Raw genomic sequence first — 19,006 nt, 5'->3', positions numbered from 1 at the left:
TAATTTAGGCCATAAAACATCAAAACATTGAAAGAATCAATCATAACTTTGTGTTGTCAAATTGTCTGTTTTGACTGTTCCTTCCTTCCTTTGTCCTTCTTTCCTTCCCTCCCTCCCTCCTACCTTCCTTCCTCCCATCCATCCTTCCTTCTGTCCGTCCTTCCTCCCTCCTTCTTTGCTTCCCTCCTTCCTTCATTCTTTCCTCTGTCCTTCCTTCCTTCCTTCTTCTTTTCCTTTCTCCCTCCCTCCTTCCTACCTTCCCTATGTCCTCCGTCCTTCTTTCCTTTCTACCTCCTACCTTCCTTCTTTTCTCCCTCACTCCCTCCCTCCTACTTTCCTTATTTCCTCGGTCCTTCCTTCCTTCCTTTCCTTCCTTCGTTCCTTCCCTCCCTCCCTCCCTCCCTTCCTTCCTTCCCTCCCTCCCTCCTTTCCTTCCTCCCTCCTTTCCTTCCTTAACTCGAGGACAACAGGAAGGTTAATAATGTTTATCTTGTGGAACTAAAACTCAGATATTCAGTTTACTGTGACGTCAGAAAAGGAAAAGTATTAAATTCTCACTTTCAGCTGATTAAGTTTCTCTTGAGCATCTAACGGATTAATTATCTAACTGCTGCAGCTTTAATTAGACGTTAAATGTCCTTTAATGCACCAGCGAGGAGGGTTTCTGCTCTCATCTGCTGCATCGGTCCATAAACATGTAAAGTTATGATGGATTATTGGATCTGCAGCAGAGTTTTTAAGACTCTGCAGGTTTTTATTAGGATGGAAACGGACCGAACCGAAGCAGGCGGGTTATAATCCAGCTGGATGTCAGAGTGTGAACGAGAGTCAGACAGTAAACTGTTTAACTGCTGCTGATAATCACGTTGGTCCAGTGAAGGTTGCACAACGTCATTGAGTTCATTTCCAGTCAGACAACAATCCACATCACACAGAGACAAAAGAGAAACATATGAACAGATTTAATGGAAGTGAGCAGATCTATATTAATATTCTGTGTCTCTACTGGAATATCTTTGCATGATTTCCAGTTAAAAACTCCTTATTTATCTTCTACTGGTCCTTTATGCAGCTGCTCAGTTCAGCCTCTGTTGTCTAATATGCACCACCAATACTTTTTATAGTTTTAATAGTAGGAAGTTATACAGGTGTCATTCTACGTATATTTGCTCTTTAGTCAGTCTATGGTTGTGTCTCACCTTGATGTCAAACACTCTGATGAAGTAGGACCTCAGCGGGTTATCTTTGACCAGACAGGCGACGCCGCAGCATCTCTTCACCCAGCTGCAGCTCCGCTCGGCCGTGTACACCTGGACCACCGCCGAGCACAGAGTCTAAGGACGAGACGGGAGGGGGACACGGTCAACATGGTTAAAAATCACATCTACTCAGTCCTAAACTTTAATTAAACTTCTGAGCTGTGATCTCCCTCCTGTAACGTGACCACAGGGTTTATAATCAGCTGCCAATAAGGAAGAGGAAGAGAGGAAATCTACCAGCATGCAAAACATGTGAGCTGCAGATAAGAATGAACAGATAACACACACACACACACACACACACAGGAACACACACACACACACACAGCAGCAGGTCATCGGGGCAACACGGACACCTTCTGACATCTGATTACGAGTCAAACATGCAAATATTATTATTTTTACAGCTAATCCTCAAATGTGTAGAATGACGAAGAAAATGACAGAGCCGCTCCTAAACGCATCACAGTCAAATACAACAATGAGTCACGATCACTGCTTCTATTGGACGATAAATGATATTATTGTCATTTTAAGACCATTTTAAGCCAGTTAACATGATGATATGGGTTCAAATACCATGCTTTCTTATTTAAGGCGGTACCAGGACTCTCTCTAGTTCCACCTTAATCATTCACATCACACCTGCAGCCTGCACACATGACACACAGCATCAGTCTGATAGAGGGAGTGAAGAGTTTTAGGAGAATATTAGGGTTTTTTCTAGAAATGTCTGGAGCCATTTTTATATGTTGGGGTTCATTAACAAATCAGTTAAGTTCTATTCGTCTTAAATAAAAAAAGGAGGAGGGTTTGGGGTTAGGGCTTTCTCACAGGTTCATGTAGTTCAAAGTGCTTCACAGCTGATTAAAGAGCTGTCACTCATGCAAATACATGATTGGTCCACTCTGAGTAATCCAACCAGTTTCCTTTTTGGCTTCAGTCTTAATGATTAGCATTTAATTTATAATAACTTCCTTCTTGCCTACAGTCTGATTTTTTTATTTTAATTTTCCTTTTTTTATTTTTTTGGTTATATTTCATTATCATTATTATATTTCATTATTTTTATTATATATTATTTTTATTTTACATTTTATTTATGTTTATTTTACATTTTATTTTTAATATGATTTTTTTTATCTTTTATTTTTTATTATATATTTTTTATATGTTTTTTTATTTTACATTTTATTTTTTTCCTTTTATTCTGTCATCAACTTCCTTCTTGCCTACAGTCTGATGTTTTATTTTAATTTTCCTTTTTTATTTGTTTGGTTATATTTTATCATCATTATTATATTTCATTATTTTATATTATATATTTTTTTATTATATATTTTTTTATTTTACATTTTATTTGTTTTTATGTTTTTATTTTTAATATTAATTTTTTTTACCTTTTATTTATTTTTTCATTTTATTCTGTCAACTTCCTTCTTGCCTACAGTCTCATTTTTTATTTTAATATTAAATATTCCTTTTTTTATTTTATTTTTGTTATATTTCATTATTTTTTATTATATATTTTTTTCCTATATTGTTCTTAAATTGTTACTGTAAATTCATTTAACTACTCAGTGTATCTCTAGTTAAAATAAAGCTTCAATTAATTAATTTGAGGTCATGTGACTGACTTTATAAACTATTATCAGGCCCTAAAAACCTCTTTAGTCTCCATTTATTAAATTAAATTAAAACTGTTATATTTTCATTTTAAATCTGATGTTTCATCCTCAGTGTTTGAGCTTTTATTTGTGCGGGACAGGAAGTTAAAAGTACCAGCTGCAGTTTGTTGGGAGGAAACAGGAAATGCCAGCGGGCCAGTTTCCTCCTCTGTGATTTATGAGCGACAGGAAACACTTTCCCCCCGAAATCACTGCTCAGCATCACACAGCAAAGGGTCAAAGGTCGGCTGTTTAAAAAGCTTCATTTAGGCTCGAAGGGAAAGTTTACAGCTATGAAACAGAGACAAGGATCAATAAATAAAATAAACTTATTAACACATAAAACCGAGCTTTAGATTTCATGTTTCTGTCTATAAATTCATCTTAAAGGTTTTATATTTTACTGAAGATTAGTTTCAGTTGTTTAACTCACAATACACTCACAGATGGAAGATTAGAAAGTTAAGGAAGGAAGGAAGGAAAGGAAAGAAAGATGAAAGGAAGGGAGGAAGGAAAAAAGAAAGAAAGGGAAGAAAGGAGGAAAGGAAGGAAGGATGAAAGGGGGGAAGGAAGAAAGGAAGGAAAGAGAAAAAAAGGAAGGAAGGATGAAAAGAAGACAAGAAAGAAAGATGGAAGGAAGGAAGGAAAATAGAAAGAAAGAAAGAAAGAAAGAAAGAAAGAAAGAAAGAAAAGACGGAAGGAAGGAAGGACGGAAGGAAGGATGAAAAGAACAGGAAAGAAAGATGGAAGGAAAGAGGGAAGGAAGGAAGGAAGGAAGGACGGACAGATGAAAGGAAGGAAGGAAGGAAGGAAGGAAAGAGGAAAGGGAGGAAGGACGGACAGATGAAAGGAAAGAAGGAAGGAAAGAGGAAAGGGAGGAAGGACGGACAGATGAAAGGAAGGAAGGAAGGAAGGAAGGAAGGAAGGACAGACCGGATTGGACCCCTCTGCGGCCGGTTCAGGCCCTCGGGCCTCATGTTTGACATCTCTGTTGTAGAAGAGATCAAATCTTCCTGAAGTCGATTAATCTGGACGCAGAAACATACTATTATACTATTATATATTATACTATTATTATATAATGTTTACCTAACATAACAATGAATTGGTAGAAAATACTTAACATGTCATTTGCAATTAATTGTGTGCGACACCGATTCTGCAAACTCGCGTAACGTTACGTAAAGCCGAACATGTCTCGTAGTAGTTTCGCTGTTCGTGTGCAAAAATTATGGACACAGTGTGAGATCGATTCCTTTTAAGTTGTCAAACAGTTTGTGTCACTGTGCAATGGCCTGTATAAGAAAACGAGTAAAAGCAGTAAAAGCACTATGGGAATATAAGGAGTGTAAATGTGATTTTTCATGGTAGTGTGAAATTAATTAATGCAAAAATAATCGTGATAATCGTAATATCGTGATTATTTCTGTGACCATAATCGTACCAAGAAAATCTGTAATCGTGACATCCCCAGCTCTAAAGCATCATTTAATAAAAACTGGTCTCTGTGGTGAAATGTGAAAGTTAAATCTCGACTTTGGAAAAACAGAAGTTGACTAAACAGAAACACACAGCGAGACGTTTGTGTGTCAACAGCAAAGAGACTCGAGGTCTGAGACTCAATGTACCGATAGTTATTATAAATGAGGGCATGACGGTGTTTTTATTATAATTATTTAACTCTGATGTTACCAGGAAACTTTATCCTATATATCCTGCTCATTACTGACAGAAAGCATTAAAGTTTAAATGTAGTTTGGTTTAGTTTAAATTTAAAGGGTTAAAATGTGAAAATAAACGTATGAATAACTTCACACATTCTTTTACTGTGGACCCAGCATCAAATTTCTGCTTTTAATCCATTTTGAGAGAATATATTAGAGGATTCCTTCCTTCCTTCCTTCCTTCCATCTTTCCTTCCTTCCATTTTTCCCTCCTGTCTTCTTTCCCTTTCTTCCATCCTTCTTTCCTTCCTTCTATCCGTCCTTCCTTCCTGTCTTATTTTCTTTCCTTCATTCCATCTTTCCTTTATTCCTTCCTTCTTTCCCTCCTTCCTTCCTTCCGTCCTTCCTTCCATCTTTCCTTCCGTCATTGTCCTTTCTTCATTCGTGTCATCTGTCCTTCCTTCCCTCCCTCCCTTCCTTCCCTCCCTCCCTTCTTTCCTTCCTTCCCTCCTTCCTTCGAGTCATCCGATTATTGTGGAACATCTTCCATCTTTCTATTGTTATTCCTTATTTATTGATTGGTTTAATTTATCACTATTCTCTTTATCGTAATGTTTATCCTCCTGTCTGTCTTTCTTTCCTTCCTTCCTTCCATCTTTCCTTTGTTCCTTCCTTCTATCTTTCCTTCCTGTCTTCTTTACCTTCTCTTCCTTCCTTCCTTCTTTTTAATGATCCAGCCCACATTCTTCTCTTTCTTTCTCTCTTTCCTCCTGTTTTTAGTTCTATTCTTTTTTTCTTTCTTTCATCCTACTTCTTGTTCTTTCTTTCTTTCTTTCCCTTCTTCCTCTTTTATCTTTCTTTTTTTGTTTCTTTCCTTCTTTCTTTCTCTCCAGGAGGATAAAATATGTAATAGTTATCATTCTTTTGTGGTTACACCATTTGACATTTTCAGGAGCATTCAGTCTTACTTTTGTTAAAAAATGGTGCAAATGTCATTTCAAATGATATAAAACCAACAAAAATACTAAATGTACATTTTAACAAACCTGATGCTGCTTTTAAAACTAGTTTAAATGATTTATGAATTCATCATCTTACCAACATTTATTATTAGTGACCCACGTTCCTCTTGTTCATACTGACTAATAAAAGATGCCGTTTAAAACTAGTTCTAAAGATGTTTAAGGTATTTTTTCTGTATTCATCCATTTATAAAACAATTATTGAAACAATAAAACCTTAATTACACATTGATCCAGTTTTCTCTTATTGATCTTTTATAATATATTGATTATATTGAACTGGGCGTAACTCGGACCTCCATGATGTCTTGCTGCTACGGACGTCCATGATGTCTTGCTGCTATGTTCAAACCTGAAGAACAGTTAATAAAATACTTATTATTATATTTATAAAGCTGCTACCAGCTCAGGAAGGACGAAGGAAGCGCCGCAAGTGCTCAGCAACATGCAAATGTCAGTATCTGTAACCGTGTGACGGCTGGGAAGAACTTCTAATCAGCTGATGAGGATCATGTGATAATGAGTGAAAGCTGAGCAGCAGAGCGGACGCTGAGCAGAGAGCGAAGCTGCTGTGATGCTTCATCAGCGCTTTGAAGGAAAAGACGAGGTCAGAACAAAGATCAGGTCAGTTCCAGGAGAACAAACCAGCGTCTGTCGCTAACAGGAAGTGGAATTGTTGCTGAGCTCAGCAACGACGGGTCAGAAACCAACACACGAAGCTCTGATCTACTCTAGAATATTTAGTTTCTAATGAACTCGTCAATGAATCCAGAGAATAATCTGCAGATTAATAAATAATAACACAGATAGTTTGACTTTAAGAGAAGATTCTGCTGTTTTACTTTTATTTACTGTTTAATTAAAGTGATTCAGTGATAAAAACAATATTCAGGTTGTATAATAAATATCAAACATTAACATATATGAACTTATTTAACCTGTTTTATGTTCTCTGAGCACAATGACCAAATAAAACGGTCAAAATTATGATTTAACCTCCTGTGACTCTTCCTCCTCCTCCTCATATGTGGACATTATATTTTGGGTTTGAGGGACGTTATAATTCATCCTGCTGAACTTTACGACGGAGTATTAGGGCCAGTCAAAAAAAAAAAACTTAACTGATAAATGTATCATAATCAATAACGTAAAGCCTGTTCATTCTTTTTTTTTTTTAGCCTGGCCCTAATACTCCGTCGTACAACTTGGACCCGTTGTCGTCATGCGTCACACTTTTTTCTTTTCTTTGGCAACAAAAGCACATTACACTGTAAAAACGAGAAGCAGGATCTTCGCCGAGTCGATCAGCTGATCTGAAACTTTATGGCTGAAACTTATTAATAACGTTCTTCTGTTTTGACTGTTCCTTCTTTCCTCCCTTCCGTCCTTCCTCCTTTCCTTCCTTCCCTCCTTCCTCCCTCCCTTCCTTCCGTCTGTCCTTCCTTCTTCCTCCCTTCCTTCCTTCTTCCTCCCTTCATCCCTCCTTTCCTTCCTTCTTCCTCCCTTCTTCCTCCCTTCCTTCTTCCTCCCTTCTTTCCTTCCTCACCCCCTCCTATCCTTCCTTCCTCCTTTCCTCCTTCCTTCGTTCTTTCCCTCTTTCCTTCCTCCCTCCGTCCCTTCCTCCTTTCCTTCCTTCTTCCTCCCTTCCTTCCTTCATCTTTCCTTCCTCCTTCCTTTCTGTCATCCCTCTTTTCCTTCTTTCCCTTCTTCTTCCCTTCTTCCCTCCTTCCTCACCCCCTCCTTTCCTTCTTTCCTTTCTTTCCTTCCTTCTTTCCTCCCTTCCTTTCCTTCCCCCCTTCCTCCTTTCCTCCCTTGACTGGAGGACAACAGGAGGGTTAATAACGTTTAGTTTCTAATAACAGCGAGAGCAACAAGCTACTAATCAGGAAGTTGAGACTTTATTGTCGTTGGTGTGACTGGAAGGAAATAAATAGTTTTACACTCTGGTGAATTAATGATGTTTAGATAAGATAAATAAATCCCAGAAACAGTCACATGTATATAACGTCAGGAAGGTTTATATATTACAGCTTTATTTACTGTATATATTATTTATTTATGTATTTTATCCCCTTCACACTGCTACTTCTCTCCACTTTATACATCTTATCTTATCTTATACTCTGGTGAGTTAATGATGTCATACAGTAAAATAAACCCGTTGATCCCACATGAGGACATTATTTATTTCAGAAACTACTTCCTGTTCAAAGACGATGCTCAGTTATTTATTTCAGAAACTACTTCCTGTTCAAAGACGATGTTCAGTTATTGTTACTGATCATAAATATCTAGGAGAAGTTAAACATGGTAACCAAACTACAGCTCAGGACTCAGGAGGTTAACCCTTCCTTCCTTCATGTCTGTCCTTCCTTCCTTCCTTCCTTTATTCCTTCATGTCTGTCCTTCCTTCCATATCCTTCCTTCCTTCCATATTTCCTACCCTCCTTCCTTCCATCTTTCCTTCATGTCTGTCCTTCCTTCCTTCATTCCATCTGTCCTTCGTGTCTGTCCTTCCCTCCTTCCATCTTCCCTTCTATATATCCTTCCTTCCTTCCCTCCTTCCTGTCTTCTCTTCCTTCCATCTTTCCTTCCATATATCCTTCTTTCCTTCCTTCTTTCATGTCTGTCCTTCCTTCCATTCTTCCTTCCTTCCTTCATTCCATCTGTCCTTCGTGTCTGTCCTTCCCTCCTTCCATCTTCCCTTCTATATATCCTTCCTTCCCTCCTTCCTGTCTTCTCTTCCTTCCATCTTTCCTTCCAAATATCCATCTTTCCTTCCATCTTTCCTTCCTTCCTTCCTTCCTTCCTAAACCCTTCCTATAGATTCTCAGTGTTTCATCACTTTCACACCTACTGATCAGAGTAAACCTACTGATCTATTACTGATGACTTTATGGATCTTTTCTGGCTCAGCTGACCTCAGGTGTTCTGATTTTTTTTACCCAGCATGCATCTTGTTCCTCCTCCAGCGGACTCTGCAGACTCAGCTGCTGACATTAGAAACCTGCTGATCTGCATCTGTGACCGTTTACATCAAAGTCTCATCAAACCTCCTCACATCATGTCCTTCCTTCAATCTTTCCTTCCTTCCTTCCTTCCTTCATGTCTGTCCTTTCTTTCTTCCTTCCTTCCTTCCATCTTTCCTTCAATCTTTCCTTCCTCCCTTCCATCTTTCCTTCATGTCTGTCCTTCCTTCCTTCCTTTCTTCCATCTGTCCTTCCTTCCTTCCTTCCATCTTTCATTCCTTCCTGTCTGTCCTTCCTTCCTTCAATCTTTCCTTCCTTCCTTCCTTCCTTCCTTCCTTCCTTCCATCTTTCCATCCCTCCTTCCATCTTTCCTTCCTTCCTTCCTTCCTTCCTTCCTTCCATCTGTCCTTCCTTCCATCTTTCCTTCCTTCCTTCCTTCCTAAACCCTTCCAGTAGATTCTCAGTGTTTCATCACTTTCACACCTACTGATCAGAGTAAACCTACTGATCTATTCCTGATGACTTTATTGATCTTTTCTGGCTCAGCTGACCTCAGGTGTTCTGATTTTTTTACCCAGCATGCATCTTGTTCCTGCAGCGGACTCTGCAGACTCAGCTGCTGACATTAGAAACTTGCTGATCTGCGTCTGTGACCGTTTACATCAAACCTCTCCTCACATCAGCTTTACCTGCAGCCTGACATTTAGGAGGATTAAGTCTCTTTATAGTTTGTAGAGTTTATTTATGATTCATAGTTTTTATGATTCATAGTTTTTATGATTCATAGTTTTTATTTGCATGAAGATTAAAAGCTTCGATCGTTAAGACGACGTCATCGAGCTTTTCCATCCTCCAGGAACTCGACTGTTTAAAGACTGAAGTAATATAATAATAATTTAATAGTTTAATAGTTCATAGCCTTTAATTGTGTGTAAAAGTGCTTGTTTTTATGTTTTAATTGTATTTATTTATTTTTGTCTACTTTATTTAACACTAACTTATTATTATTCTATAGTTTTATCTCTTTATTAATTGCATTTGTCTATTTCTTAACGTAGTTTTAGTCCAACTTTAATTAAACTTCTTCTATTTGACTTTTCTTTTGTCTTTTTAATCTATTTTAACCTTAATGCTTTTTACTGTAACTTTTAATAAACCGTTTCTCTTATTTTACTTATTATATTATTTCCACGTATTTTATTTTCATTTTTAAAGTATTATTTATCATTTTTATTTTTTTCTTGCGTGCATTAGTCTCCAGTATTGTCTTTAAATCATTTTCTTTGTTTTATTCCTTTTTTTAAATTATAATTATTATTGTTAATGTTGTTATTTTTCTCTCTTTTTTAATTTTAATGTTTTATTATCAACTTGTCAATCAAATAACTGTAAAGCACTTTGAACACTAGTCTGTATGAAAGCTGATTGATTGATTGATTGATTGATTTGATTGATCGAGTGTATTTTGGAGCTGAAGTGACCTGATGACACAGCAGCTGAAGGACAGAGCCCCCCCCCCCCCCCCTCCTCTGTCCCCCCCCCCCCCCCCCTCAGTGTTATCTGCATATCTCCGTGTGTCAGCAGGGAAATACTGAACCTTTCCTTGTTGAGGAGGAAGGAAACACTGCACTATAGGATCATTTTAACTGATGACATCACTTCATTAAATCCATAATTAAGTGTTAATATCTCACACTGCACTTTAACCTCTTAGTCTCCTGTTTATATATCTTATTCTATTTTAAATTAACACTTTTAATGTCTTTGTAATTTAGCGATATGTTGCTTTTCTATTCTGTCCTGATGCATTTTATATTTTAATGTAAACTACTTTAAATGACCTTATTGTTGAAATGTGCTTTACAAACATATAAAGAGTGAAACTGCATGTTTTAAAAAGGACCTTAGTATGTAAATGTCAGGAATATTTACATGTTTATATATAATCTCAGCTTTTCTGCACATTGATTGTTATCTGTGAGGGTTTATTCTGTATGGAAATCTCAGGAACATTTACATATATATATATATATATATATACGTATATAATGTCAGGAACTTCTGCATATTACACATTTATATATTTAAATGCATCTGCACAAAGATCCAGTTTACTGAACATAGTATTTTAGTAACTTTACTCTTCTATTGTGTTGTTGATCCTATGTTTTATTAAACTTTCACCCTTAACCTGCAACTTGTGCTCCACTGTTCTGCTGAGTCAGCGTGAATCAATAAAAGCTTATCTTATATTATCCAAGTTATAACATTTATAAACCATCTGGGACAGTTTTTATGGGTTTGAATTAGTGAGATTAGATGATTATAAAAGCCTCAAAGATCTTCACCTCACATCGTTCCCATCCTGTCACGCTGCCAGCTTCTTCATAACCAGCATGTAAACATATTAAAAGGAGGTTTGCAGCTTCCAGGTATTGATTGTTTTGGTGCATGTGTCAAGAAAATACACAACCTGTCCTTGTTGAAGTGGAAGGAAATGCTGCATCATGTTTTATATCAAGATCAAATCACACAAAATAAGAGTTATGATATATTTTAAACCACCTGAAACCATTTTATCTATGTTTAAATTTGATCATAAAAGCCTCAAACAGCTCTAAAGGATTTCACCTCACATCTAATCCATTCATAACGAACTGTAAAACAACACGAAATATACAAAATCAGAGTGTTTGCAGCTACAGAGTATTGATTTTTGTGGTGCAGAAGTCGAGTTGAGCCTTTAATTTAATGTTATTTAACAGAAGCTGACAGATGCACCAAAGAAAGCTGCAGATCGAGTGGCAGAAATAAAGATATATAGAGATATTATAACATTTTATAGACCATTTTAAACCATTTCCAGGATCTGAGATAGTTACGTGTGATGTGCAACTACGTCTAAATTAGCTGGCAGGGTTTGAAGCTTCAGTGGATTTACATGCAACTATCACCCCACCTCTTAGGAACATATAAACTACACAAAAACATATACAATCAGAGTGTTTGCAGCTTCAAAGTATTGATTTTTGTGGTGCAGAAGTCGAGTTGAGTTGAGTTTAATTTAATGTTATGTAACAGAAGCTGACAGATGCACCAAAGAAAGCTGCAGAAATACAGAATTATTATTATATAAACATTCTTTTAGACCATTTTAAGCCATTTTCAGGTGCTGAGGTAGTTAGGTGTGATGTGCAACTATGTCTAAATTTGCTGATAGAGTTTTAAATTTGATCATAAAAGCCTTAAACAACTTCAGTGGATTTACATGCAACTATTATCCCATAAAAACATATAAAATCAGAGTGTTTGCAGGATCAAAGTATTGATTTTTGTGGCGCAGAAGTCGAGTTGAGCCTTTAATCTGACGTTATGTAACATAAACTAACAGATGCACCAAAGAAAGCTGTAGGTATGAATGAGAACACAGTAAAAAAACAAAGGTCACAGAACTGGAAGGGTGACTAATTCTTCCATAACACCGGGCCCAGCTTTAAACAGCCACAGCGGTGTCAGCGAAGCTTTCTGCGGCTTCATATCAATGAGCAGAGCTAGACAGGAAGGTGAAGCACACAGTAAGGTTTGGTGAAGGTGTGTGAGGTAATGCACCTGCTGATACTTTGACCCAGTAAACAAACAGGAAGGTAAAAAAAAAACACAGAAACTTACAGCGCATTTCCTGCCCAGGTATCCGAACAGACAGTCGTTCTCCTGCGGGGTGAGGAGGATTGAGCCGTTGTTTGCAGGCTTGCGAGGTCCTGAGTGGCTGTTCATGGCTCCAAAATCTACTAATTAACCCCCCCCTCCTCCTAAATGATGTGGTAATAGCTTAAAAAAACACTGTTAATTAAACCAAATCCATGCAGGCTCCCGTCACTATGGCCTGCAGCCGGATCATCTCCCCTGGCTCAGTCCTGACTCCAGGGAGGGTTTCCCGGGTTTGCACCTGCTTCACAAAACACCTTAACTCTTCAGTGTGGTGGTTGAATAACAAATAAAGCCCCTCGCTGTGTCTTTACACGGATAAAAGCTCAACTTTCAGTCGGAAACTCCTCCAGCAGCTGCAGCAGCGATGCGTACATCCAACATGGCAGCAGCAGGATGGAGCAGACCACTTTAAACATGGAAGAGGGGGGGGTTGGGTTGGGAAAAGTCTACAATTATCCACTTTAATAGGAAAAAAAAGGTGGTGATAGTGATAGTGATACACACACACATAAAAATATAGTATTTAATATTTAATATAAGTCAGAAAACTGTTTAATATGTGTATTTTTTACTTTAATAGGCAGTGATGTGGTTTGCTGACAGGGAATGGTTCAGTCCGACGTGGCAGCAGGAATGCAGCTCTGCGGAGGGAGAGGGGGGGAGGGAGGGGGGGTGCAGTGTGACGTCACGAGGGAAGGGGTTGCGGTGTGACGTCAGAAGGGGAGGGGGTGGGCTGAAAAATGTAAATAAGACATACATTATTTATAAAAAATGTTGAATATTTGCACGTATGATGCTTTGTGTGTTATTATTAATTATTAAAATAAACTAATTTAACTACTGTGTGAAAAAGAGCTTTGAGATGACTTTTGTTGTGATTTGGCGCTTTATAGATAAAAACAAATTTGATTAATAACTACTAATAACAATAGAATAGAAAAAGGGTGTTTTTTTAGTAAAAGTAGCCTGAAAAATCCAGTAAAGGTACAAAAGTATAATGTACTTTTATTGTCCAATGCTGTGTGATATTAGTATTTCATGTATAATACCAATTTCAATTCAAATGTGCAATATACATATATTTTTTCTTCACTTTAATTTGTGCAATAACAATATAATCTCTGGGTTATTACCATGTAATACCAATATTACTGTTGTGCTGTAGATAATGTAAATGACACAAATATTATTATTATTATTTATTATATATTTCTACTATTGTTGTTATTGTTTTCTTTACTTATTTATTGTTCTTTATTCTTTCTTATTGATGTTCTTCTGTTTTTACTGTCTACTAGCTGCTGTAATACTGCAAATGTCCCCATTGTTGGACTAATAAAGGAATATCAGATCTTATCTTGATGTAATTAAAGCATTACAGTAAAAGTACTGCAGTATTATGAGCGATGTAGTATGCAGTATTACAGTAAAAGTACTGCAGTATTATAGTGATGTAGTATGCAGTATTACAGTAAAAGTACTGCAGTATTATGAGTGATGTAGTATGCAGTATTACAGTAAAAGTACTGCAGTATTATGAGCGATGTAGTATGCAGTATTACAGTAAAGTACTGCAGTATTATGAGCGATGTAGTATGCAGTATTACAGTAAAAGTACTGCAGTATTATTAAGTGAACTTTGTGGTGTTTCAGGAGGAAAACTGTCTCTAATAAATTCTCATTGTAGTTTCACATTTTCTCCACAAGCTTTGAATGAGAAGAAAACACTTTGATCACTGTTGATAAAAATCCTGTTTATTGATTATTGAAGCTTCAGATTGTTCACACATCCAATCAGTAAAGTGTGATCAATGATTTCATGTTCAGATTGACTTCATCCACACAGTCAGTTAGTTTAACCCAGAATGTCAGCTATGTACAAGAACATCATTAATGATTATTATCATGATCATTACAGTTTGATTGAACATTTCTTTATGAATTTACAAAGTGATGAGAACAAAATATCAGTGATGAAGGAAGTTCTGCTGTTTTCTCTGTTTAAGAAACAACAGACACAAATACATCAATACAAACATGAAACTAACATTTAGAACAAAGAGAAGTTCACATTTTCATCTGAAGAAATGTCAGTGAAGGTTAAAAACATGGTGATGAGCAGTGAGAGCCTCCATGGATAAAAACACACAGGAAAAAGTCACATTTAAAGTCTGTGTAACGTAAAAATAAATATGTGTTCTGAGTTTGACATACCACAGAAAAGTGTGTTGTTAACCACCCTGCCAAATTTGAATGATTAAAAATTCACCAAATATATGAAATTAGGCTTCAAAGTTGTGTAAAAGTCTGCCTATTTCTCTGCTCCCAAACGCTGTGGGAGTGGCCGCCGAGTCCGCTGAAGCCCCGCCCCCTACCAAGTGTCACCTGTCAATCAAAGTCACCACCTCTACCAGAAACATGGACGCTAGGTCTGAGAGCTTTCTGCTGCTAACTCAGCTGCTAGCTCGGCGGCTAACTCAACTAACTGGCTAACTGTAGACTGTAGTAGTAGTGTGCGCTGAATGTATTTACACCTCTACAGCAGCAGGGCGGGTTTATGCTAAGCCTAGCTCCACAATTCAAATCTAAATGGTTGAAATGCTTTTTAAACAATTTTTAGAAATACATTCATGACCTATTTAATGTGTTTAGAAGAAAATGTCTGAATTCACTTTACACAGTCTTTAAATGAATCAATCAGATATTTGAAGTATTAACTGATGATATCAACGACACATACATAAAGTAAAACAAAGTGTTGAATATCATTATTAGCATGTCAGCTGATCTCTGAGCAGCTCAGAAACATGGAGACAAAAACATGAAGAATTACAACATCTGACACATGAAGTCTGAAACGACTTCTGTCTATTTCAATTTACACAACTCAGCTGTGCCTAAAACCCAAAGTCCAGCAAAGAGAGGCTGGGTGAATGTGGTCTGGACTCTGTGGAGGAGAGTCATGGTTTCAGAGACGCTGTAGAAGGACAGAATACCTGCTCTGTGATCCAGGTACACTCCGACTCTGGAGGAATCAGGACCTGAGACGGGAGTATTAATGTTGTTGAAGGAAAATCTATACCTGTTAGTTTCACAATCTAAAGACCAAGATTTGTCATTACGTCCAAATATAGATTCACGTCCTGCTCTGCTGATATTCTTGTATGCGACTGCTACCTCAGCTCCTTCTCTCCACTCCACCTCCCAGTAACAACGTCCAGTCAGACTCTCTCTACTCAGGACCTGAGGATAATCAGTGAATCTGTCTGTGTGACTAGAATAAGACTGTTGTATTCCTTCCCATTCTACTTTTCTGTTCCCCTTAGATAATAACAGATATGTGTGTGCTGTGTTTGGATCCAGAGTGATTTCACATGAATATTTTAAGAACTCAGCTCTGGTCTTGGGTTCTGGTTCTGACAGTAAAACGTCTACTTCAGTCACTGCCAGTGAGATGTTTGTCCATTTGTCCCTCACGATGTCCTGTAGTTTATCTCTGAGCTTTGACACAGCTGCTGTCACATCCTCAAAGTATCTCAGAGGACGGATATTGATGCTGGATGAGTCTGTAGGTTCACTGAGTTGTGACACTGAGGGGTAGTTGTGCAGAAACTGGTTGTGATCCTCTGTGTGTGAGAACTGCTTCAGTTCAGCGTCTTTCCTCTTCAGCTCAGTGATCTCCTGCTGCAGCTTCTCCTGAAGCTCTTTGACTCGTCTCACTTCAGTTTCCTGCTGGGATCTGATCTGCTGCTTCACATCAGAGCTTCTTTTCTGGAGGACACAGATCAGCTGAGTGAAGATCTTCTCACTGTCCTCCACTGCTTTATCAGCAGAGAGACTGACGGCCTCCACCTCCTGTTGAAGCAGCTTCACATCTTTCTCTATGTGCTGGATTCTCTGCTGGATGTTTAGTCGACTCACCTCGAGCTCTCTCTGCCTCTCAGTCCTTTCTGCTGCAGCTGGGACTGTGTCGTGGCCTTTATGATCCTCCATAGTGCACAGATAACAGATACTCTTCTTATCTGTACGGCAGAATATCTTCATCACCTCATCATGACGAGAGCAGATGTTCTCCTGGAGCTTCTCCGAGGGCTCCACCAGCTTGTGTTTCTTAAATTGACCAACAGTGTAATGAGGCTGGAGGTGATTCTCACAGTAAGAGACCAGACACTGCAGACAGGACTTGGAGGCTTTCAGCTTCCTCCCAGTGCAGACATCACAGGCCACATCTTCAGGTCCAGCATAGCAGTGATCAGCAGGAGTAGCTTGGAGTCCAGTCTTCTTCTGCTGCTCCACTAAAGCTGCTAACATGGTGTTTTTCTTCAGGACAGGCCTCGGTGTGAAGGCCTCTCTGCACTGAGGGCAGCTGTAGCTCTTCCTCTGATCCTCTCCATCCCAGAATCCTTTAATACAGCTCATACAGTAGCTGTGTCCACAGGGAAGACCCACCGGATCCTTCAGTAGATCCAGACAGATTGAACAGCTGATTGAGTCTCGGTCCAGCTGATCTTTCTGCGCCATTTCAGCTCTCAGAGGTAATGACTGTCTGAGCTTCACTTCCTGAGAAATGAAACAGGTTTGATCTGATCTGAACACGTCATTCTGCTGAATGCAGCCTGACAGCTCTGTGCTGCGTCACGTGTTGGTTACACCCACCTACAAACTGTAGCTCTGAAGGGAGGGAACAAGGAAATGTGATCTCAGGGTGGAGCTTGTATCGTTTAAAGAACAGGGACGGTTATCAGGACGAGGAGCCGCACTGTGGATTCAAACTGTGTTTCCTCTTTTACAGTAAAGTCTCAGTTAAAAGCTGCTCATCATTTAACTTTACTGCAACAGATTTCATGTTTTAATCATGTTGTTTGCTGTGTTTGAAATACAAGCCTTCATTCATTCACTCATTTTTCATACTGCTTATCTTCTAGAGGGTCACAGAGGAAATACAAGACGGTAAAACATCATTCATCTTATCAAGAAACTCTGCTGATAAATGTCGACCTTTAACAGTCAAATGATCTTCTGTAGGAACTGTCAGCAGCACCACTGGAAGAAGTACTCAGATACTTTTTGCAGTAAAAGTACTAATACAACAGAGTAAAAATACTACAACTAAAAGTACTGCAGTATTATGAGCGATGTAGTATGCAGTATTACAGTAAAAGTACTGCAGTATTATGAGCGATGTAGTATGCAGTATTACAGTAAAAGTACTGCAGTATTATGAGTGATGTAGTATGCAGTACTACAGTAAAAGTACTGCAGTATTATGAGTGATGTAGTATGCAGTTGTGGTAGTTAAGAATTTTAAAATAATTTGATTTTCCAGAAACATAATTTGATTCCTTTTCAGCGTTATGCATTGTGTTCGACTTTCTTAACACATTATTTCATTGTTATTTCATTGTGTGTGTTCTTTGTCTGGGTTGATTATGCGTCGATCTATTGGTAATGCCTCAGGGCTTCAGTAGGGGGAATCGCGCTACTCTTCCTCATTCAATACAGACGAGTGAAGGCAAGAGCAGAGTGTGTGTTTATTCATCCCTCTTCCCTCACTATTTTCCCTGTTTAAGGTAATTACCGTACACAAAGCACTATAAATTTAGTGACACACGTTGTTAATAATTGTTATTTTGTCATGGTTGTTCATTGTGAGAGAAAGAGGTGAATTTTGTACTTTTATGTTGTCAAAGAGTTTCTGGCTAACTTCGTCACCGTGTAAGCTAGCTACTGTTACTGCCTCGCTTTAGCGCCTGACTGTTGTTCCGCCATTTTCTATATTTGAGTTTGTCACAGAGGTATTTTCTGTAAGATGCTTAAAAATGGTATTTTATTACTGTAACAAGTCAGTTTATGTGTTAGCTAAAATACATAAGTTAAAAAGGTAAATGTATTTCATGTAAGTTGCAGTCTATGCTGGTTAAAAATATAATTTACATTATTTAGAAAACCATAGAGGATAACTTAGTCATGGAAACTGTGGTCCTGAAACTGAGTGTATTCATACTGGGAAAATGTGTGAATTTGGTTGTACTGTATATAATTAAGATTCAATACAGACGAGTGAAGGCAAGAGCAGAGTGTGTGTTTATTCATCCCTCTTCCCTCACTATTTTCCCTGTTTAAGGGCACAACACAGTATTACAGTAAAAGTACTGCAGTATTATGAGTGATGTAGTATGCAGTATTACAGTAAAAGTACTGCAGTATTATGAGTGATGTAGTATGCAGTATTACAGTAAAAGTACTGCAGTATTATTAAGTGAACTTTGTGGTGTTTCAAGAGGAAAACTGTCTCTAATAAATTCTCATTGTAGTTTCACATTTTCTCCACAAGCTTTGAATGAGAAGAAAACACTTTGATCACTGTTGATAAAAATCCTGTTTATTGATTATTGAAGCTTCAGATTGTTCACACATCCAATCAGTAAAGTGTGATCAATGATTTCATGTTCAGATTGACTTCATCCACACAGTCAGTTAGTTTAACCCAGAATGTCAGCTATGTACAAGAACATCATTAATGATTATTATCATGATCATTACAGTTTGATTGAACATTTCTTTATGAATTTACAAAGTGATGAGAACAAAATATCTGTGATGAAGGAAGTTCTGCTGTTTTCTCTGTTTAAGAAACAACAGACACAAATACATCAATACAAACATGAAACTAACATTTAGAACAAAGAGAAGTTCACATTTTCATCTGAAGAAATG

At 37.8% G+C, this 19,006-nt stretch overlaps 2 protein-coding genes across 2 annotated transcripts in view; both read right to left on the bottom strand.

Annotated features, from left to right (window-relative positions):
• The window catches only part of wasla (WASP like actin nucleation promoting factor a), a 31,893-nt gene extending 19,233 nt beyond the window's left edge, over nt 1-12,660 (bottom strand). The window contains 2 exon segments of the mRNA XM_062421384.1: nt 1,200-1,334; nt 12,251-12,660. Of these exon segments, the coding sequence (XP_062277368.1) occupies nt 1,200-1,334; nt 12,251-12,355 (240 nt within the window). The 5' untranslated portion in view covers nt 12,356-12,660.
• A 2,358-nt stretch (nt 12,661-15,018) lies between these two features.
• Nucleotides 15,019-16,810, bottom strand: LOC133981656 (tripartite motif-containing protein 16-like). The gene has a single exon (XM_062420462.1). The coding sequence runs from the start codon at nt 16,808-16,810 to the stop codon at nt 15,158-15,160; it is 1,653 nt and encodes a 550-aa protein (XP_062276446.1). The 3' UTR covers nt 15,019-15,157.
• Between the last annotated feature and the right edge of the window lie 2,196 nt (nt 16,811-19,006).

This window comes from Scomber scombrus, chromosome 6 (genome assembly GCF_963691925.1).
Source record: "Scomber scombrus chromosome 6, fScoSco1.1, whole genome shotgun sequence".
Classification (NCBI taxonomy): Eukaryota; Metazoa; Chordata; class Actinopteri; order Scombriformes; family Scombridae; genus Scomber; species Scomber scombrus.
This window is presented reverse-complemented; position numbering and strand designations above follow the sequence as displayed.